This window comes from Terrapene carolina, unplaced genomic scaffold (assembly GCF_002925995.2).
Source record: "Terrapene carolina triunguis isolate 2854851 unplaced genomic scaffold, T_m_triunguis-2.0 Scaffold62, whole genome shotgun sequence".
NCBI classification, from domain to species: domain Eukaryota; kingdom Metazoa; phylum Chordata; order Testudines; family Emydidae; genus Terrapene; species Terrapene triunguis.
The window spans coordinates 19,434,988-19,459,176 of NW_020664413.1; the positions used below are offsets into that span (position 1 = coordinate 19,434,988).

The following is a 24,189-nucleotide window of genomic DNA, read 5'->3' on the forward strand; positions in this document are numbered from 1 at the left end:
AATCAACATATGTTGATTTGCATTGAATCAACATATGTTGATTTGCAACTAACTATAGCCTTCTCACTAAATTTGGTACTTCTTTTTGTTAACCAGGAGGATATATTATAATGATAGTCAGATATTTAAACAATCTATTAGCTTAGTATATATTGATTCAGATTCTTAATTTGTATTATGGTAGGGAAAGGGGAATGACATTTCTTATTTATTAGATTTTTTTAAATTTAGGAACTGTGTCAAGCTGCATTTGGATAGTAACTGGAATTCAGTTAAAAATGGGGGAAAAACAGACATTTAAAATTGTTTTTATTACTGAAATAAAGCTATCTTACATTAGATACATAAGGGGGAAAAGATCAGTTTATCAAAACAAATTTTGTATTTAAAACTAATTGATTTATTAAACAAAGGAAGTATTATCTGTGGTTAGTAACTGATTGTTTCTGTCACTATGTCCTTCAGATTATAGAACTACAAAATCTCATGCTCTTCAACCTCATTTGTATTAATAGATTAGAAGAGAGAAAACAAGCTTTCCTGCTTTTTCAACTCCCAATCATTTTCTCAGCTTTGAATTAACTATCATTGAACTGAACTTGTTAAATAAACTGAAATGAAGACAATATTCTCTCTGCACCTGCAAACGAGACTACTGCTGACAAAAACTGGCTTAGCATTTCAACAAACTCTGGTGCCAGGTGCTTAGTCAGTGACTTCTACCAGTTTAGAGTTTGACTTTAAAAAAAAAAGTTGGTAACAAACTTGCTGAATTGAATATTATATTTTATTTAAGATTATCTTAACTTTAGTAAATTTAGGGCTTAACACAGGTTGTCTTGATTTCAGATATGTTTATTTTTAAAAGACAATGTATTTTATTTATAGAAAAAATCTGATTTAAATTAAAAAAACAAGATTTTTATTCATCCCACCTTTGAGTGCTGACATTTTCAAGTACTGCTTGAAATTAGGAATGAGACAAGACTGTACCTCTGAGTCTTGCAGAGTTCCACAGAATACAATGCGCTGTAACCCCATTTTGACCAGTAGCTATTTTGAGTAGCTATATGCTCCCAAACTGAAAGGGTGTGTCACCAATCTGGAAGTCTATTTAACTAGGATTGGGTAGAAGTCATGACGATAACTCCAAAGCAACTGAGGTCATTACTGAGTTGGTCTGAATGGCTGCGTCTCTTGGATTTGTTCTAGCTAACAAGTGGTATTCTCATGTTGTACTTCCTGGACTTCTTCAACTGGCCACATGGCCTGTATTCTTTTAAATCATGTATGACTGGGGCCAGAATTAAAAATCAACTTATTAGATGACTCAATTATCATCCTGTCTCTCAGTCTTCTCAACAGTTTCCCTCTGGAGTACTAAGAGAACTGGGAGATATGTCTGGGCATCAACTCTCCCCAAACCCATAAAAACATGCATGGAACAGAGATATATTCCACTAGTTGCAGTAAGAACTGCACGGCATCCCTAGAAGCAACCAAAAAGAAACCTGATATCAAATAAATGATTGCATCCACCATCCACATAATAGCATCCACCCATGTTAACATTGTGGGGCTGTGAAGGCATTTATGGTTTCAGATGACACTTCATAATTCTTCTTGAGAATGTGGTCCACTTTTTCAGGTAAACAGTCCTACCAACCACCAGGGAACATACCCACATTCATCTTCAAAAGTGACACAATTCTGGATTTGAATCACACACACTTAGGAAACGTATTGCCTTATGCAATAGGTGCAGGGAGTCTGGAAAGTAGTGAGTGGTAGGCCAGGGAGGCTCCTTACCGCCTGCTAGGTCTTCCACATCTGGGCTGCTCCCCCTTTCATCCCTTCATAGCCAGCATCCTAGGGAAGAGGAGAGGAAGGTGGACAGGCATGGTATCCTGCAGTAGCAGCTGAAGCTGTTAGCCTTGTTGAAAGAGCATGACAACCTTCAGCAGTATATAGGGTTGATAGCCTGGACAAAGGAACATGGCAACCTACACCGGCAGTTGGGGACAATAGCCTGGTACATTCTTAGAATTTTTAGGTGTAACCAAAAATTTCCATTCCTCCCCTGAAGCATGACAGGGGATGGATAGCTACTGTTTATCTAGGGCATCAATCTGATCCTCTGAATTAGACAACTACTAGACCTTCTCCCCAAAGGAAGAAAAATCCCTTTCTTCCCCCCGCCCCCCCTTTGGATGTCTAGATTTATATTTCTGCTCTGTGCACTGACATTTACAACCAATTCTCCACAAACCACTAGTAAGTGCTTTATGGCTCACAGTTTGAGAATGTCTGCTCTATACCAATATAAGTTCCCTTGAGTAATATTTGAGTACTTATTCCCTGCTCAGCAAAATTCTTCACCAATTCCACCAACCTCTCCATGCCTCAGCTTCCCATCTACAACCAGGGACAATACACTATAGCCTCACAGAGATGTCAAGAGGCCAAATCAATCAATATCTGCACAGCATCCAGACAGGCCCAGAGAGCAGGTACTATATCCATTCAAAATAGGATTCCATTATCATATTTACTGGGCTGCAATATACAATGGAGTTATGATAGCTTTAGCAGCAGGATGAATATGAGATAAAAGCTGCTGACTCTCCAAAACACAAATCAAGAAGCCTGAGTTCTACAAATATAAACTAAGCTCTCACATAGCAGCATCCATGAATAACACTTTTTACCATCTCTAGTTTGCTAGGAGAGTCCTTCCTCAACCTGATGGATAATGACCTCGTCTTCATCACCTCTCAGCTGAACTACAGCAATGCAATATACATGGGATGAAGTCTATAGCATTTAGGAAACTAAATAAATGAGTAAACCAAACCACTATATAATGTTTCCTCAGCAACACAGGCTACCATCAGCACCTGAAATCTCTTCTACGCACTGTACACTGGCTTCCCATATATCAAATCAAGTTCAAGGCCTCAGCCTTTATCTTCACAGTGCTCAGTGGCCTGGATCCAGGACATTTAAAGATCCGCTTAAGTTCCGGATGAAGACAGTGGTTGACAATTTTGCTTCTCTGGCACAATTGAACTTTCTACAATATGGATAAAGAGGAGACAGAGCTTTCTTTGGGGCTGTTCTGCGAACTCTGGAATGAACTGCTAAAGCAGCTAAGGACTGCCTCACCACCATTTGCTCCAAACAGAAGGAACATTTCTTTGACTTACCTTCTCTAACATAAATACATAGCAATTAAAAAAACCATGCTAGAACAAAACATTACACTGCACATTCAACCCCCTCTCAGGGAGAGGATGAGAGGAACAAAACCACACAAACATGCATACAAGATATTAGTCATATTACTTAATTCACTAAAGGAAAGCACTCAGAGACTATGACAATGAGCTCCATGGACAGTGCATAATGGAGGCTGGGGCAGGCTAAGCCTCCCCAAACCTCCGCTAACACTCCTGGGGCTCAGAGCTCCTCCAGGCGGCCAGGGCTCGGGTCAACCAGGGTGGCTTGGGCAGGCCAGCTGGTGCAGCTTGGACGGGCAGATGGGCACGCGGAGTGGCTCGGGCGGGCTGGCCAGGGTTTCTCCAGCCATGGTGTGAGCTTGGGGCTCCTCTGGGGGGTGGGGCCTTGGGCAGAAGGGGAAGAGTGGGGACGGAGCCTAAGGCAGCTGGGGGGCTAGCCTCCTCAAACGGGCAGTTCATGCGCCACCCATGAGCTTGATACAAGAACTGATATAGAACAGCACAACAATACGTGATGTCACAGTAATGGGAAAAAATGATGTCAAAAAGAGGGAAGAATTGCACTGATAGGCAATTCATAGCTCAGACAACCCTCTGTCATACATGGGGCATTACAAAAGAGAAAGGGAGAAAAGAAACAAAGAAAAGGAATAATTGACACTGAGGAGTGGGGAAAAGGAAAATTAACCCCATCCAGTTGTTATTAAAAAAAACATTCCTATTGAACCAACAGTGTCACCGAGCCAAGGCCAAAAGTGAAAACTTTAGCACTATACTGCTCAACCTGCCTGATCTCATTCCATAAACAACTTCCAAGACTATACAATTCATGTGCAAAAAAAAAGGAAAAATGTAAATTACACATAACATACCGGATATAACAAAAAAAAAAGCAAATAAATGGGGCGGGGCATGGGAAGTAATTGGTTTTTGGCTCTTCTTATCTGATGGAGATGGAATCCTGTCTGGTACTGGGATCTTAGTGATTCTAAATCTGTTTTTAGTGAACTGGAAATGTTAGATAATGGGTTGTTTTTACACTGTAAATCTACTTTCAGTGAGCTGGAAATGTCTTAGATAATGAGTTGTTTATGAGTTGCAAATCTGTTCAGTGAGCTGAAAATGTGTCAGATAATGGGTTGTTTATGAATTCTAAATCAATATTCAGTGAGTTGGAACTGGGTTAGGTAATGGTTTGTGTAGGGGTCATAAATCTGTTTTCAGTGAACTGGAAACATGTTGGATAATGGGTTGTTTCTGAGTAGTAAATCTGTTTTCAGTGAGCTGAAAAAAATGTTATATAATGGGTTGCTTGTGAGTTGTAAATCTGTTTTTAGTGAACTGGAAACCTGTTCATTACAGGGCTCTTTATATGCCATAACTGTTTTCAGTGAGCAAAAAATGTTTGATAATGCATTGGTTTTGAGTGGCAGATCTGATGTCAGTGAAGTAGAAACAACAGCTAATGGATTCTTTATGAGTAGTACGTATGAATTCAGTGAACTAGAAATGTGAGTTAACAGTATCTTGCATATCATCCATTCTATTCTCACCTTTCCGGTTAAATATTGAGTTATGGTTTGTATGAATTGTAGACGTGTGCTTAATGAGCTGGAAAGGGTTGTAGACCCGTTTTGAGTGAGCTAGAACCACACTAGATTATGTTTTTAGTGCGGTTTCAGAGTTCTTGTAGCCCAAAGAAAACATGTTACAAAATATTTGCTGATTAATTGGTTTTCAGTTTTCAGAAGGACCAGAGGGTTTAATTACTGTCACAGGTACATCAATTTTTATCTTATGCTATTTTTTGCTTGCCTATCACCATTACTGAAATCTGTATGCTTGCTTTCACGTAACCACCTCTTCCCCATAGCACATAATCAGCAGGTCAGAAATCAAAACAATTCATTACCTTATATGCAATTTTAATACGTTATAGTGAAAAAAATTCATATCACCCCTGGCTTTGGAGCCAGCTTTGCTCCTTCCATTTCCCCACCCCTTAAATTTTCTTTATAGATGCCCTTTCCTTGCCAAATTGCTGCATTTTACCACCTACTCCAGAAGATATCTCCATTGATTTAAATTGAGTAATATCACATTTACACTAGTGTGAGAGGAGAATCAAGTGCAAAGATTCTGAAGAAAGAGAAGAATATTTCAAACTGGAGCATAAAATCCCCCAAAATATGAAAGACATTGGACAAAGAAAAAATATTTCAGAACAGCTGAAATACACAATATCATACGTAGTCTTACAAAATTATTTTCATTCAGTATGAAACTACAACTCAAGCATTTATAGAAAAAAGAAGTTGTGGGCATGGGAACAACATGGTTTTCAAATATGTCCAATATTAGCACAGTTGAGTTTTCTGCATTGAGAAAGAAATGAATCTGATACAATGATTCAGAAGAATAATATTGTTAGTGATAGATGAATTCAGGAGTACTAAGATTCCAGGTAGAATCTCTTATTACTAATTCATTTAACACTATGAACTGTGATTTGTAGAGTGTCTTTAGGTACTTTAATAAACAGTATTATACTGTAACTGGGGACACCTTATAAAGCACTGATTTAACTATAATTAAGATTGGAAGGATTAGATTTTTTAATCAGTAAATGTTAATTTCATGTACACACACAAAATGACAAACAAATATTTCCATAAATGATGATCAAAATTGACAGATAGGCAAAGTAAGAAAAATGCTACTTGAAAACCTATTAGCATTTGATTTAAGGATATTGACTTTGTATATTTTGACATGTGACGTTGACAATTTGTTTTTAATTTTTATAAAGCTTTAATCTGTTGAATTTCAATGTCTACTGTCATTTAATAATCATTGTCTTCCCCCCCATAACTTCCCATAACTGTGAAAATTTGAAAATCGATAACACTTGGGTGGCAGGGTTAAACCTCATAATTTTGTTCCACTGTGCAAATTTAAATAGATAAAAATATATAACACTATTATCTGCTGAAATTATAAAACAATAAAAATTGAATTCTGCCAAGCCTACCTATAATATTGTCAGAGAGAGAGAGAGAGAGAATTGAAAGGTCTCCAATTCTATCTCATACAATGCTTAGCATATTTTGGTGCTAGTGGAAACAAATTAATTATGGAAGCTCCAGCCATGGGTTCATAGTGAAGGTTAAGTTGAAGTTTGCATTTAAAGAGAGGAACGAAGGTAGTTTGGGTGCTGCGGCAGAGTTGAGACACTGCAGGAATGCCCCCTTGTGGCTGTGCATAGCATAGTAGACTGTCTTCTCTAACATCCCCACCAATGGCTGCTCCAGCCTCATGATTGTCTGCCTCTTCTCATTATTCAGATCTCCAGCCAGGCCACACTTAGTTCCACCCTTTCTAGTGTAAAAGAAAGACCAACAAAAACAAATGGTGGATCCCTCCTTCTAGTCTGGATTCGTCTTGTTAGGCGGCAGCAAGTCTTGGGTCGGTGCCGGTGGTGGCAGCATTGATCGCGGTGCCGCTGCCTGTGCCGCGCTCTGCACCGAGGTAGTCAGTGCTGTGGAGGAGACTTGACATCTCAACTCTAGTGCTGCGTGTTGGGGCTCAGCAGGGGTCTGCTGAGAGATGGTGCCGGAGGAGCCCGGTGCCTCGTAAGTGCTCACTCTGGATGAGTGGCACTGAGGGTAAAGACCTCGCTAGCGAAGCTCTCTTTTTCTGAGACCCTGGCTGGAGAGGTTGGGGCTCGCTTCCTGACAGTTTTGGAAGTCGGTGCCTTATCAGAGCTCAGGGATCTCGGTTTATGAGAGTCCCCAGAGGACGTCTCTTGCAGAGGTTGGAGGGATTTCTCCAGCAGAAGCATTTTCAAGCGGAGATCCCTGTCACGTCTTGCCCTTGTTCTTAAGTTGGTGCAATGTATGCATTTCATATGAGTTTCTCCCAGACAGCGAATGCAGGAATGTGCTGTCAGAGACCGGCATCGGTTCACGGCAGGAGTCACACTTTTTAAATCCTGTTGAGCCCGGCATGACTGCAGTTAAGCCTCTCAAGAGATAAGGGTGGGAGATAATTGTAATGGTAAACTGTAGAAACTGTTCCCAAACGGGGATTTAAGGAGAGAAAAAGTCGTCTTCTTTCTTCTCCTTTTTTTTTTTTTTTAAAGAAAAGCCTCTAAGAAGAACTAAGGAAACTATGTAACTATGTATAGACTAAGACTAACTAAACAATGTAACTAAATATAAACTAAAAATAAGTTCCTATGTAACTTGTAACTTCCCCCCCCAGAAAGTATCAAAGAGAGCACTGCCACGGAGCTCCATCTGCAGCCGAGGACTGTTGAGAAGGAACTGAGGGAATGGTCGGGGAAGCGTGCGCTACAGGAGGTGCCAACAGCTGCACAAGATGACTCCTGTACGCGCCTTTCCCCCGACCGAGTACCGCTGCGAGAAACCTCCGATCTATGGGGCAGGGATGCACCGACACCTAGAGTGGAGCACCCACAGGGACACCACTCAACGAAGAATCTCCTCTGCCACTCTCAGACCATTCTGCTTTCCCCCCACTCCTGGGTCCCACAAGGTTCCTCCTCTGCTGTTTCTTGTCCATCAGAATTCCCCCACTGTCTCTCTTCCCAAAAGACTCCGGCAGTGTACCTCAGTGATCAATCTGCCCCTTACAAGCCCTATCTCAGGGCTTCCCCCACAGAAGCCTAACCTGTTCCCTATCCTCTATTGCAGCCTGAATTCCCCCAGGCTTTTCCCAGAGGGAATTCTCTTTGTTCCCCTCTCCTGGGCCTCACCTCTCTAAGTGAGCTCTCCACTCCGTTTATATATTCTCTTCCTGACCATTTTGTCATAGTTCAAGGCAACTGCACCTGTGTTTTTCCTTAGTGGTTCAGCAAGGGCATCCCAGCTGTTGCCTCTCTTAGGTGGAGATACCCTGGTCAGAAGGGAAAGAGATGTGTATTTCTAGGCTGGACAGGTCCCTTGCCTTCACTCTGTAATTCCCAGTACAGACAGTCTGCCCAAACCCACCTGCTTCCTTTCTCTTCACAGATGGATAACAGTGTAATTGCTACAGATATAAGGGATCACATAGTTCTTTCTAAGCAACCCTACTTTATTCTTAAGGTAAAAAGGGTTACAGAGAAAACATAAAAACAATAAAAAAAGCTTACATGCATGATATGAAGCTTACCAGACATCACCCCAACCTACTTTTTTTTTTGTTTATCAGAACTTCAGCTCAGAACAAGCACACAGACTTATGAAGCTTAAGTAGGCCAAGTCCTTCCCAGCCGTCCCCTTAAGGATTGGGGCTATCTATGGACCAGGTCTCCTGTCCACTTACTGCATCAGGAAGAAGGTTGTGACTCAGCCTAAACAATACAATTTCACAACAACACATACACCGTTGCATTTTTAATACAATGTACCACAGAGATGTTTACCCTAATGCAGTAAGGTTTAAACTTAACTCAACAAAGCTTATATTAATTCCAAAAGGTTTGTTCGTACATTATAGGATATTGATAGCCTGTCACACCTTTCACAGCTGGGATCACTATCATTCAATGACCAGATCATGGACACAGCTGAGGGATAGTTGCTAAGTCAGAGACAAGGGTGAACCCAGCTTGCCTTAAAGGCCTTAAAAGTCAGCCTGTGACAACCCTCTTTACATCTAGAGTCTGAAGATGAATTTCCCCTGGGTTGGAACAGGGTCTGGGAAAGAACAGTGAGAACAGTGAGAAGGAAATACATTGCAACAGGTGTAAATCTAAGATCGCCTTAGTCATGATGCTGGAATGGGGTCACATGGTGACTTTGTCCTTGTGGACCACAGTGTAAGGTGGCATGATCATCAAAACATTAAACTCTTTCACTTTCCTAGCAGATATAATTGTTATTAGGAAGGTCATTTTGAAATTGAGAAATATTCTAGAGAGTTGTGGAAGATGCTCATTAGGAAGCCCCATCAGCTTTGTTAGGACAAGATTCAACACCCATGAAGGTAGAAGTTTCCTGATGGGGGGAAGCACACTTTACCATACCCGTACGAGACCAGGAGACTTTAGGGTGAGAGAAGAAGGGGTTTGTCCTTAATTTAATTGTGATGAGCAGAAATTGCTGCTATATGGACATTTAGGGACGCTAAAATTAAGCCCAAGCCCCAAGACTTAAGGTGTAAAACGAACTCTAGCACTGCAGGGACCCCAGCTGAAGCTAGTGAGTCCTTTACCAGTAGGCCAGATAGCAGACCATTTCCACTTTTGTTCATAGCATTTTAGCATGAAACCTTCCTGTAAGACACTGGCCTGAACCCTCTGACAGCAGAAAATGTTGACATTAACAGCAGGTTATCCTCCACATTGCTAGGTGTAGTGTGTCTGAGATGGAATGCAGAACAAGTTGATAAAGGCACAAAGTCAAACAGCAGAAATCCATGCAGTGGGGCTGCTAGTAGCCTGGATAGTGGTCAGCACCTCAGACATAGAGAGATTGAAGGTGTTACCAGCATCTGAACTGGTGAGGAGTCCAAGTTAGTTAGTTCTGAGATGTCTGATGTCAGAAAAAGGTGACAGTGGTACTGTTTGAGTCTCTGGGATCTTCATAGGTCAGCAGCATGAATTTGGAGAGAGATGGTGCTTCCTCTTTTTCTTTTGCTTATGCTCTTCTTGTGAGGAGAAATGTTTCCTCTTCTCTCTCCCCCCCCCCCCCCTTTTTAACCCTGATGGGCATCTGCAAGCACTTGTCAAGACATCTGTATCAGTGATGGAGAGTTGGTGCCAGGGGTAATGATGACAAGTAAGAATCAGACACAGAGGAGGCTGCTTCCTGCATCCTCACTAAAGCTATTGAGGCCTTAATAGATGGTAGTGGCTTGGTCTTCAGTGCTTTTTTTGACTTAACCATTACCAGTGGTATCAGATGGTACCAGTAGGAGGCAGAGTTGAGTCTGGTTCCAGCCCTGTGATAGAAAGCTATGCTAAGGCCAGAGCAGCAAAATCAGTCTTGGATCCTGCATGAGAGGAATTCAGCATGAAGGCTGCACTTGGTATCCTGGATGGTCCTGGAGTAGCAGGCTGTAGGCACCAAGAGGCCAAATGAACTTGTAGCCTCAAGTGCCCCTCCATTCTTGTTCTGGGAGTGAAGGCGTGGCAAAATGTGTACTGGGTTACCAAATGGATTGTGCCCAGACACGGATACAGGCATTGGTCTTTGGTATGATCACTGGACAGGAGGCACACATCTTGGAGCCCTTACAGAGCTCTGTGCCCAACATGGCACCAATGAGAAGCTGAAGGAGCCTGATACAAAGGCAGGCTACATACACTAAAGTTATCCTTTACTCCTCCACACTTACTAACTACAAGAAAATAATCATACACTAGACTAAGAGAAGAACTTAGATTGTAAACTGTTTGAGACGGGGACTGTCTTTTTGTTCTGTGTTTGTACAGTGCCTAGCACAATGGGGTCTTGGTCCATGACTAGGAATCCTTGTATAGTAATACAAATAAATAAATAAATAAAGCATAAATAAATAATTTAACCTGACACAAGGGTGAATCCCATTTTCTCTCCGTGACAGCAGCAAAGCAAATGAGGTGGTTGGGGGGGTGTACATCCTTATACAGAATAGGGTAATGATGTCACCCTTACAGAAGATGCATATCCCACCCATTTCCCCAACAAACAGCTCAGACCGAGGAGCACCACATCCACAAATGGAAATGGACAGAAACCCAGAAGACTAGTCTTTTACAATATGTCCTATTTTAATGTGTTGTATTACATCATCCTGTTTTCACAAACTATGAAATCTGCATGTTCACTCACAATTTCTTTGAAAAGTTGAGTCCTTTCTTTTGCCTGATATTTGGCTAATATTAAAAGTTCATAGGCACATTATTAAGTGCAACTTTGAAACATAATAGATTTGTTGATGAGTGTATACAGGTTCTTATGCAGTGAACTAGGAATATTAAATGGCAGAGATAAACTCTATTGAAATGTAAATTATGAACGACAATAAACAATTTCATAACTCTCCAACTGCACTGTAAATACCTAACTGCTCTTTAGGTTTGTACACCCTGTATATCACATAAATAACACAGAGTAGGTGACTTTGAAGCTGTAATACCACAAGATAATTGAGTCTGCAATATGTAGATAGATGATCTTATTACTTATTATAGTTGTGTTATATATGTTACAGTATAGTATGCTTTCATTAGTTGTACCCAACCAAGCGTAATCAAGTAAAACCAAGTGTAATCAAATCCCTATTTAATAAGGGTTACCGATACAAATAAAGGAATTAAAAATAAATGTTTACTTACTTTCAATTATCACTTTTCTGCCGGCCCAGTTGTCTTTAATAAGTTGTATATTTCCAAAATGTGCATCACTAAAGAAGATACGGTTAGTACCCGTTCCTTTCAGGTTGTAGTCAAAAGCCAATGCTATCACATTTTTGAAGTAGTCTGGATTTTCATATGGCCTTACTGGTGAATTTAAATTGGTCTCATCTGAAAGATGTATACTTTTTAATATCGTCCTTCCTGAATACAGCAAGTAACCTTCATGTCTCAGACAAGTAACTCCATCCTCTCCAAGATAGCCATGTGCACAAGCACACGTTCTCTGTGCATTTCCTCGATACAGACAAAGTTGCTGACATCCACCATTGTTCTTGGCACAAACATTAGTACCTGTAAGGAAAAATTAGTCTGGCTTTTGTAACTGTCACAGTTGGTTGACTTAAATCAGAATAAGCTTTTATTAAGCATACAAAGGATTCTTTGATGTAACCATTTGTGTTATATTTGTTAATGCAACAGAGCACTATGAAAGTAAAAAAGAACCATTATTGTTTAGGTCTCAAAATTCTGACCACCACCCTAAACTAATTTTTAAAAAAGAATTTATGAGCATGGATAATTAATGTTGTTTTCAAATGGTAACAGTACATATTTTACAAATATAGAATATGTAATTACTCAATCTTAAGGAATTGAAAATCTGTGAATTTTATTAACTTTTTCAACAGTTTTTAAGAGATGGTTTTTAAAAAAATGTTACTTGCAAAAAAATAATAATCAACTTTCGATTTCCTTAGGTTACAATAATTTATTTCACAAATTTGTATATATCTTCTACCAAAATTTAAATATATATCAACATACGGAAAGACACATTACCAATATTTTATTGAGCCATTTCTCAATGTTTAGATGTATAGCTATTTGCTAACATTTTATTTTCAATTCCTTTGATTGCTGACTTAAAAAAAATTCCCCCTACCAAATGTACACAATTAAGGAATTATTGTCAAAATAATAACTTCTGTGTGATTTTATGACATCAAAGATTACAAAACTGTCAGAAATTGCAGAGAAAGTATTTTTGTCTGTCTTTTCAGTACTTTGTATGTAGTCTGTTTCACTAGCTTCCATAGTTTACTTTGTGCATTTGACAGCATTTTCGGTATAGTCAATTTGACTCACACTATAGTTACTTTTCCATTTGTGAGAGTTTTCCACACAACAGTGGAGAAAAAAACTTTTTTTTAAAAGTTGTTTTGTGGTTGTAAAACCACATAATTTGTCAGGTAACTCAGGGCACATTTATTTTAAACATATGCATTGATTTATGTATTTATTTATGTAATTGCTATATTTTAAGCTGGGTATCCTCAGTGAAAACAATGGCTCTTTTATGAGTATAAACACTGTCACCATTTCTTTTCGCTAAGATAAAGTTAGAAAAAACTTGAAAGTTATTACACATATCCTTGCCCCTAAGGAGATAACTATAGTAAAATAAAATGAAAACATTGTGGAGAGTTATTTGTACACCATTTTTATCAGATTTTTTGATGGTTCCTTAAAGTATTAGTAGGCTAGATGGGAGATGTTTTTCTTTTGTCATGGGAGATGTTTTCCTCAAACTTCTATATATTCCTATATTCCTCTCTCTATATCTATACACATTGAAATGGTATTTAAAATCAATGAAATATAGAAGAAATAAAGTAAACTTTATTTCTTCTATATTTCATTGATTTTAAATACCATTATAATGTTATTCAGTAAGGCCATGATCCTGAAACTATGCAGAATTTCACTGATGCGGGGACAGAAGTTTGCTTGCAGATCATAGTGCAGGATTTGTACTTTGGAAAGGGTAAAACAGATGTTTGAGGGAGAGAAATGAGGATTAATCACTTGTCACATGTTTTTTTTATTAGTGCTAGACAGGTCATGAAGCAAGCTAATTGCATTTTAAAACTTCATTTAACTATTTTAGCTAAATAATAATAATAACTTAAATGAGAGAGAAAAAAAATCCAAAAATATTTTCCCCATTTTTCCGCCTTTGTCTTCGTGGCTCACTGACAGCCCCTCCAGAAGACATTTAACGTTTGTAGCCTAGTAAAAATCATTCAACTATAATAAAACATGTTTTTCAAATTAACAATCAAAAGATTTTTATCATTTTATTTTTTTTCCAATAACTGTCTCACCCATCACTAGTACAATCAAGTCTTTAAAGATCTAGTTAAAAATTATTTAAAAAAAAAGACTATTTTTCAACCAATTTTTCTATATTCCTGGCTCTATTATACACAAAGCCCTTCCAAGAAAGCAGACATTAACTCTTTCTAAGCCCACTTAAAAAAACAGTTAAAGATGAGTGAGGGATTTTTTTTTTTTTTAGTCCACAAAATATTATCTCTTTAATCTTCTGAAATCACATGTACAGAGCCCTAACAATGGCAATACCCAGCAAATTGTCCAAAAGAGAGCTTTCTATTCTACATCACTAAAACATTTTTTTAAAAATAATGAAAATACACTATGTTAGAAAACAAGAAAAGTCAGTGGTATTTATTGTAAGCATTATGTCTATCATATGTATGAAAAAACAAACCCACAAAAAACAAAAACAAAACACCACATCCTCTAAAAGGCATTACAGATTCCATGATGTGTAATATTTTAATTACAGCACTTTGTGGATGCCAGGAACACCAGAGACATGGTCTTATCAGAGTACAAGGCAAACCTTATTAATTTAAACTTGATATGTACTTGGGTGTGCGTGCACAATTTAGACTGGATTCACTGTTTTTTTGGTGGTAACTCTGTGTTTGGAGGAAACAAATATAATCTCTGCTAGAATTCTGGTCAGCTTTGCTCACCAACAGCTTGATCCAAAGTCCACTGAAATCAATGTTAACCTATCCACCGCCTTAAGTTGCTACGGATGATCAGGAAGCTTTGAGCTTTGGCTGTCTAATTAAATCAGTTAGCATGGTATTGATCCATTACTGACTGATTCTTAATGCCTCCTGGCAATTGGAAGGCAGGCTTCCAGGTTTCCCCGAACAAGCTGATATTCGGCTCACTCTGAGGAAGTTCTCACTTGATGGCGATCTCACAATTTTGGTACTAATTCCAACCTTTTCTTTTTCGGGGAAGGTGATTGAGAAGGTTGTGGCAAAGCAACTATGGTCTACAGTAAAACATGAAATTTGGAATTCTGAGTTTCCCTTGATCCCTTTCAGTCGTACCTTAGGCTTGCACAGGGTACTGGATAATTTTTAATCCTTGACTTGTAATGGACAAGTGCCAGGTATCCATGCTGATTATTTTACATCAGTTTAAGGCCCATGTCCTACTCAGACACATGGTTCTGGTTTTTGTTTTGTTTTGTTTTACTATTGAAAGAGTGATGGGGGGATTTTGTTTCATATATTTTCTTTAGGAACACTGTTAGAAAATTATAATTTAAAAAAGGAACAATGGGGAGAATTTTAAAAAAACTTTCATAAAACAAGGATGATTTTGCTTTTCATATTATCCAAAATTAATACACAAAAAGAGTAACATATGATATTAAAGTCATTATTAATATAATTAGCAAGAGCAAACCTTTTTCTTGTTGTCTGTTAAAAACTTTCACTTCCTTCAGGTTTATTCCTAGGCCAGTCCTCATGGTCACAGCATCTGTGGCATCATTCTTATGACCTCTTCTGATCGAGCCATTAGCATGTGCTCTGCCAAAAATAGTTGAAGATGGCTGATCAACAACCCTCATATAATTAAAATCAAACAAGTAATTAAAATGCGACAGACAGCTGGCCTACCAGAAGCTGAAGAAATCAACTCTTTTCTGTGACATTGATATGCTTTGAATACCAAAAGTACCTTTTCTGTGGAAATTGCATAGCTTTGTGAGATCCTTTCTGTGACCTTGCTATGGAATGGCTAATCCTACAAGGGTGAAGTATCTGGCACTGAAATAACATTTTGAGACTCAAATACTTATGGAAAAATAAATTACCTGTCAGACCAGTAGATGTAAGCTCCAAAGACTGCTACTGAAAACATATCCACATTGCTCCCTGACAGCACAATCTCCCGGTTCCCTCCACTCTCAAGGTCGATTCTTTCTATCTTGTCTGTACGAGCATCACACCAGTATAATTTATTTTCCTAAAGATCAATTTCAAAGTAAACTTCAACAATCTATTTTTGTCTGAGAATTGTATTATGAAAATAACAGAATGCTATTAAAGTGGAAGACCAACTTGTAATGCAATATATTTAATGCACATTTAATATGTAGTGGAAGATACAGGAACACACCTCATAGTCAATGGAGATTCCATTAGGCCAGGCAATCCCCAAGCTCACAAGCACAACCTTCTCAGACCCATCTAACCGTGCCTTGCCTATGCAGGGAGTCTGTCCCCATTCCGTCCAGAACAAATACCTAAAATATTGCAGAAATTCACAATAAATAGATGAACATGTGCAGACCTGCATATATTTGGCAACAAAATATAAGTGCAGTTCATATAAAATCAATGTTTACAAATATAAAACTCCAAAGGATTCTGATATTCAACTGGCATAAATAACACATTGCTGTCCTTTTAAAGATGAATATGAAACATGATTTACAGAGACTAATCATCTTATTCAACTTGCTTGATCAACTCCTTGATATCTCAGCCTTTGTTTTAATATCTCTACTTTTTAGCAAATGCCTAGGTAGGCAAAAATGTACAATGTAGCAATCAATACGAAAGCTCAAGCAGTTTCATGGGTTGCTACTAGGTTTCTGATCAATCAAAACATTTGGGACACTGGTTATTAGAAACTGCTAGGCCCCATTAACAACTCTTCAAGTTAAAGTCAGAAAGGCAAACCTTTTCTCACCTCTATGAGAAGAATAAACCTTGGTCAACTTTGATATCCCCTATTTGCTAAGGTAATTAAGGGCCTGATCAAAAGGGCCCTGAAGTCAAGAGGAGTTTTTACACTGATCTCAATATGCTTTGGATCAGGCCCTAATACCACTACTGTAGTTTGTATGAAGTATGTAGGTGATATTTGCCTATTATATTTTGCATTTCTGTAGCTTATTTGTAAAACTGCAGTGCTCTTCCCTTTATGTTTTGATCTGAGATACAAAGATACAGGTGGTGAGGTTTTTTTAGACAAGGTAGGTGATTTATCTTTTATTGGACCAATTTCTGCTTTTTTAAACTTGTTATAAAAATATTTTGATGTAGTTCCATATGTTGATAAAACATGAGCATATCAGAGACACATTAGAATATACCTTAACAAATCCAGTATTCTATTAACAAATTTAGCAGAAAATTGCATTACCGCAGAGTTAAGGTCATTTTGGTCAATTCCTGAACAGCACAAAAACCAAAATAAAAAAGTCTGAAGCTAAGGTTCTTTCACAAACAGAATATACTTTCTGTTTCATATATATTAATAAATACACTCACATATGTGTACAAAAAAAAAGAAGGAAAAAAAAGCCACATAACAACATAGGTCTGACCATAATAAAACAAATTCAGCTTTTTAGAACATTATGTTTGCATATACTTACAACATATTTAAGTCATTTTTGAAGAGCTTTACATTTTTAACAATTATATTCTTACAACATCTCATCTATGTTCTGTAAACAAACACACACACATGATATTAAAATGTAATGGATGCATCTGAGTATAAAGACCAGTTTCTTAATTGATGTACATAGCATAGCTCTATTGACTATGGAGCTATGTCAATTGACACTAGGTGCCTCATTAAATCACAGACCTATAATTATTATCCAACAGAATAGTGAAACTGCAAGAAAAAAAAATAGAATTCCCTTAAAATACAAATATAGAATATTTATTTATTACGGGGAGCACCTTTAATAAATTAGACACCTTCAGTCTAAAAATATGGAATATTCCCTGAAAATAAGAGACTCATATTCAAAAGACAGGCAGAAGGTTGGTGGAAGGGGAACAACACAGAAGTAGAGTGACCAAGATACTAATTCACCATATCCTGACAAAATGAGATTACATTCAATAATTAACTACTCATAACTACACCACTGGGCATGCTGGGAAGGGGGGATGCTTAGATCAAAGCTCTGCCTACAGCCTGTTCTGAGCAGAATGAGGGAATGTAGCAAGTCTACAGAGCCTGCTTCCTTCCGTGAGATGAGTGCTGTGGTACAGAACACCAGCTCAAAGGAAGAGAGGGAACATATGACACCCCTTCTACTCCACTGCACCTTTAATTACGAACATAGTTAACACATTGGGCACAGCTTAAATGAAGTTGAGGAAAGATTTTTTTGAATTAATATTGTGAAATATGAAAGTTTAAATTTTCACACATAGAATAGAATAGAATAGAATATTTTAATGTTCAGACCATTAGTTTCTACCAACTAGCGAGGATTTCAAACTCTTCCTGGCTTCCTCTAGCAAGAAATGAGCAGGATCTTTCTTTTAATAAGAGATTTCTTACGTCTAGTCCACTAATACTTTCTACAGAGACAGCATCCTCAAAACAAATAGCTATCAATAACTCAGAACATGCCAAAATGGAGTTTAACAATAGATTCCTCTGTTCTATATATAAAGTGGACAGTGTTGTTGAAAATGTAGCTCCACACTAAATGCAACATTATATACTTATTAAATGCACTCCTGAACTCACGAAGAGTGCACACACACTCTTTGACCAAATGAAAGCTTGTAAAGGCAATCTACTCCCCAGTTGATTCAGGTTTGTCCTGGGCAGATTGTACCTACAAGTGAGAAAGACCAGAGTGTCCTATCTGGCTATCACTTTGGCAACACTTGTATATCTTGGCATGCTAATGAGGTATTAATGAATTTAATATAAATTAGTTAAATGCATCTACAAGAGTGTGAGAATATGGATGCTGGATTGACTTTGGGGGAGCATTAAAATAGGGTTGCAGGGAATGATGCCAGAAGCAACAACTGTAGGGAAGGAGGAGTGTGGGTGCTGTAAGGGGCTAGACAAAGAGGAGGTCCATTTTAACTGGCACTCTGGTTAAAAGCATCATATACTAGTTTCTTTGTAGTAAAATATCTTTCCTGTCCATAGTAAAAGGCATTCATCTTTAAACTTCATGTCATAAGTGAAAGACGTAATGACAAATATGAAAAATAATATTTTATTATTCAAATATTAAATATAATACATATCTTATTCTATAGAATTTAACAACTACATCAGGTAACTTCTAAGTTTCTAAGATATTAAGCTAAAGAGGGACCCAAAGAAACATAACCTGTCAAAATTTCCAAAAATGAGTCATTAAAAACTCACCTTAACTACATTTTCAATGCACCTTTAACTATGGAATAGCAATCAGCATCTCCAAGATTAACTATACTTGCATTCACATGTTTAATCAGCATTATTTTCTTGACATAGAAGTTAGATTGAATGCTGACTTCAGAAAAACAGTTCTTCATTCTTTAGTTCAACTAAACACTTGTTAGTCTTTCTCTTAGAGCGCTAACTGCTTGTCTGAGACAACTCCAGTTACACACAAAAACCATATCTAGTAAGGTAAAAATTCATTTGGGACTCCTAACCAGAAGTTTGTAGGGAAAGAAGCCCTGAAATACACTATCAAAACACTAGCAGAATGACAGAGAATAGATGTTGCTAACTGATGTGGAAAAATGTATAGGACCTTCCCATGTCAATGTACATATCTTGTGGATCTCTGAAGATGGCACTTCCCTATATAGAGAGGAAACAACAGGGTGAAAAGAGATGATGTTAAATTTAATCTACTTGAAGTTAATATGAAATATCTCAGGTTAATTTGAATGGGACAGAGGGATCAGTCTTCAGTATTTCCGAATTTTTTCAGTGTGAATTAGGTAAGTACATAAAGTTAAAATACCTAAACTAATCAGGAACCTTCTCCTTGGCTTCATCCAAGAAAATCAAAATTAGTCAAATCCATATCATCTTGCAGGCATAAGTGAGGTGAGGCAGACAAATTACTGTATAGGTCTAAGGTACCTTTCTGAACTTACTCAGTATGGTTTATATTACTATCTAGAAACATTATCAGAAGGGGATGAACGATGCATGGTTTATATTTTGCTATGACTGGCAGAATTAATAAATAGAGCTGTTTGGGAATTTGAAGATAATTTGTTTTTTGACCAAAAACACCAATTCATCAAACTTGAAAGGGGCTGTTTTGATTAAAATTTTCAGGAATGTTTCCCAGAGATCCATGATGGTATTTCTGCTCAAAACCAGAGAAAGAGAGAGAGCCCCCCAGTGATACCTGCCTGTATTCACATAGGATGCAGAAGACCGGGGAGATGCCTGATTGACAGCAGGGATTTGAACACAGTTCTCTCATATCACAGGTGTGTGCCCTAACAAATGGGTTATAGTCTGTGATCACTCCTGTTGGAGCTGTTGCACTTTGTATAACTAATTAAATATTAATTAATTTAAAACTAATTAAAGAGAGAGAGAGAGAGAGAGAGAGAGTGACTGGCTTGATAGGCCAATGGTTAGGAGACAACTCAAATGCAGGAGATACAAGTTCCTGTACTCACTCAGGGAAAACAGAGGCTCGAACCTGGTTCTCCCCTCCCTCCTACATCCCATGAGTGCCATAACCACTGAACTATTGGCTATTCTGTGATTTTGCTCACACTGTTTTTTTGTGAAAAAAATATTGGAAGATCTCTGGTTCTCCCTAATGCAGAATGAGAAAATTTTCAACATCTCTAAAATTTTCAAGGGATAAGAAAACAATTTCCCTCTCAACTTTACTTATAAGGGTTTAACAATTGTCATTTTCACTTCCCTTTTGCAGCTGTCAACTTTGGTTTCATTGACATAGAGCTGGGGTATAAGCAGCTATTAAAGGTTTATCTAGAAAGAAGGCAAGAGGGGGAGGAGTGAGGAAAGGAGGCCTACATCTCACATAATAAAGAATTTATTACCACCATCCACCTATCCAAAAGATGCCTTTGCCCCAGAGACTTCATTCTTTCCTGAAGAAATCACAGAGGTGCAGTCTGGGGCTGGGTAGAGGTTTACAACTTCAGAATTTATCTCAAGTGACATTTTTGAGGCTTAGAATAAAAGACAGAGATCCAGCCAAATTGGGATATACTGTCTTGCCACAAGAGGAACACTTACTAATTAATGTACCTTCGTATTCACCACTTCCTCAATCATTTTGAACACACTCTGAAACCTAGAAAGCTTAACAAGACTGCAGAAACTAAAGAATCTTTCCACTACTGAATTTGTTCATAAATCATTTCATACACAGTACACTGTTCTCTTTTTTTTCTACTGTCTTGTACTTCAACTGGAATTGCTGAACAAAATCCTCCAGACAGTAATTCACCTGCCATTTGTTGTACTAGCTACTTTTGCGTTGCACCAAATCACAGTATTTTAAGATTAGAGGAGAGAAAGAGAAGGCACAGTAATCTAGTACAAAGATTTTTCCCCCCTAGCATAGCAAACAAGGAAATTCTCATTTTTAGCACTGCCATTTCTCTTTTACTTCCTTATATGGCTATTTAGGGTTTATTCCTTTAGTAATTTAAAACAGGAGACAGTCAGGAACCGGCCTGTGAAAAATGTTTGCATTGAAACACAAAACACACACGCCTGGTTCCAGGTTTAAGTGAAAGAAAAAGCTCCTTAACATTCATTCCCACTCAAGGCCTCTGGATCCACCCTCCCCCATAAGAAGGTTTCAGATTTTAGATGTCTCTGCAGAATGAAGATTGGGGCTACAATCCCTCTCTCCTCCCCAAATACTCGGGAGTAGCTGACTGTTTCTTTTCCTACACTTCTAAGCTCTTTTAGGTGGGGGATTTATTTATAGAGCTCACTACTGCAACCTGCAGGCACTCCCCAGGTAAAATAAATCTGCACAATACTTCCTGTGAGTTTTCCCTAGTCGGGCGTAAGTAATTCTACTTGAGGAATGTATAAATAATGGTGGTCACATCTTCATTAAAACATTTACCCTGAAGTTGGAGCTTGTTTAAATACACAAGCCCCTTTGGGCAAGAGTACTTCATCTGACTCTACTGTGCTTCATTCGGGGCTTTTTGAGGTGCTTTGTCCCAGAGAAGCGCAGCTGTCCTGACAATTCGTCAACAGAGATGTGGTCACTCACATAGCTGGGTTCCGATCCCTTAGTTGTTCTGAAGACAAGAAACAAGGCCTTGAACTGTCAGCAGAAGTAGACAGGCCATCAGTGGAGTTATCTGAACACAGGAGTTATGTCATGTTGAGGCAGACTTTGAGATTCTGCACTAGCTCAAACCTCTGGCTGCTTCCACCTTCAACCCAAGCTATAATGAATTATAATAATCCAAGCTGAAGAATACATATATCACTATTGTTAGATCCTTATCCAGGAGGAAAAGAAAACAGTTTCAGAAGTCATTTTCCATCACTGATGCTAACTGAATGTCGAGGCTTAGTGGTAAGTTGGAAGAACCACTCTAGGCTTCACGCCACTTTGAAGAACTCCCCTGACTGAATGTAAAAGCTTATTTCCTGTAGGTATTGTGATCTCCTTATGATGGGAGTTGGTTGAATCTGTGGAAAATGAGATATATAGACGTATATATGACTTTCTAAGGGACTTTTGTGTTTTCCGGGAGGTTGGCAATTTCAATTTTCTGAAAGAGACATTGATAATGCATTAGCAGTAGACACAGTTGTTCTCCACTGGCCTTTGCCTGTCAGGAAGGGCACAGGTTCTGTTTATATGTGGTCACTCAACTATGTCTCTGGGCTTCCCCATGTGTAATGAAGCCAAATTCTATCATATAGTTAATGCAATCTGGTGTGATTTAGAATATTTTGTCTCGGGAAGTCCTTTTCATAGTTGATATTTTCTTCAAAGTAGGATGAGAATTCTTTGTAGTGGTCAGTGTTTCTGTCTGATGTTTCACTTACACAATCCAGAACACCTCTGCTGGCAACAGCTGTGCAGCTGTGATGGTAAGGGGATCGGTTATTGCATCAGCATAGTCCACAGCACTTTGCAATTGATGGATGGATCTGAAGAATGTTTTGTGCCACCACCATTCTATTCTTGTACCTAAGCACTTCATCAGATATAGTTTGTCCATGAACATTGGAGATCTTCTTGTTTGGTGCATAGAAGATGTTAGATTGGGGCCAACACATTGATATTTATGGCCATCAAAGAATTACACCATTCTAATAGTTCATCACCACATTGGGCTTATTATAGTTGGATAGTTTGTATTCTGACAATGTGCTGAAAACTTAAAGAGGATTCAAAAAAATTAAGCACACTTCTGATCTCTTGCTAGCCTTCAGGTAAAAGACTGTCTAAGAGTAGGGAAACTGTTCTGGAAATAGGGAAGTAGACTGTAATATTTAGTTTAAACAGAGATGTCATAGTAAGTATCTCAGTATATGAGAACATCCAATTTTTATAAAAACTGTTTTTTACAGTACAATCTTTGCCTGGTTTTATTGAAGACTCTAGCAGTAAACAGATGTCAGAATGAATGCCCAATTTACTAATTATAGAGTTTTAATATTAGCATGCATTTTTTTAAAAAGATATAGAAATATTTAAGTTACCCTTTTTCTGGGTGCACTGCTATGGATCTTGGCTGGTCCAGACCCTGGGATATAATTACGTATCGGAATGAGCCATTGAGTCTAGCAACTTCAATTAAGTTGAAGCCATGATCTGTCCAATATATGTTACCTAGGAGAAATACCAAGAAATTACTAAGAAAATAAACTACTTCTTTAAAAGACCAGCTGCTGTTTAATCTCAGCTGCATAAAACATAGTAGCAGAGAATAATGTTCTGTATTTGTTTTAATATGTTTTTAGGTTTTATTACTCTCTCATTAAACATAGTTATTATGAACATACACTGAAGTGAAATTTGTAATTTTTAATCCTATTTTCAAACATTTCTATCTTAAGGTCCAAACCAAATCTGTATGTATCAAAACAAAGTTGAAACTCCACACCTAAGAAACAGGGGGCATTTTAATTTTTCAACTGTCTTCAAGCATAAGAGAATGTCTAAAACCATTTTTTCCACCTTATGGAATTCTTGGGAGATTTTTGCTAAATTCACAGTGAGTGATCTTCAATACGAAAAAAACATATCCAGAGGCTCTGAATATTGGAGAGAGTGAAGCAGAAAGAAAAAAAAATGCACCTCTGTGGCTAGAAGTACAGAAGTCTACTATTATCAAGTAGGGGTTTTTTTAGCATAAAAAAGGCCTATCAAAAAGGTATTTAAGAAATAATAAAGGCACTGGTGATACCCGCTATCCAATCCACTGCTATGCCTTCAACCCTTCCCAAGCCATTTGAAATGATGTCTTCTTTCCAGGTCTGGTCTCGTCTAGCTCTGCTAATTTTGTTGAAACCCATGTCAGTCCAGTAAATTGTGTCATTTCCTGGAGAAAAAAATACAGACAGAAAAAATATAATTAGTAAAAGCTATCACCTTGACTGGGGAATAATTCAATGAAAAATGTTCTGCTCAAAATGAACCTCACATTTTTGCTCAATCATCCACATGAGGAA

The 24,189-nt window shown here is 38.0% G+C and overlaps 1 protein-coding gene across 1 annotated transcript in view; it reads right to left on the minus strand.

Moving 5' to 3' along the window:
• LRP1B (LDL receptor related protein 1B) overlaps positions 1-24,189 on the minus strand; it is a 1,279,381-nt gene that overhangs the window by 342,978 nt on the left and 912,214 nt on the right. The window contains exons 37-42 of the mRNA XM_026647738.1: positions 23,925-24,059; positions 23,218-23,347; positions 15,880-16,006; positions 15,575-15,726; positions 15,163-15,287; positions 11,566-11,937 (exon numbers count right to left, since the gene is read on the minus strand). Coding sequence (XP_026503523.1) covers positions 11,566-11,937; positions 15,163-15,287; positions 15,575-15,726; positions 15,880-16,006; positions 23,218-23,347; positions 23,925-24,059 — 1,041 coding nt within the window. The remainder of the gene's footprint in view (positions 1-11,565; positions 11,938-15,162; positions 15,288-15,574; positions 15,727-15,879; positions 16,007-23,217; positions 23,348-23,924; positions 24,060-24,189) is intronic.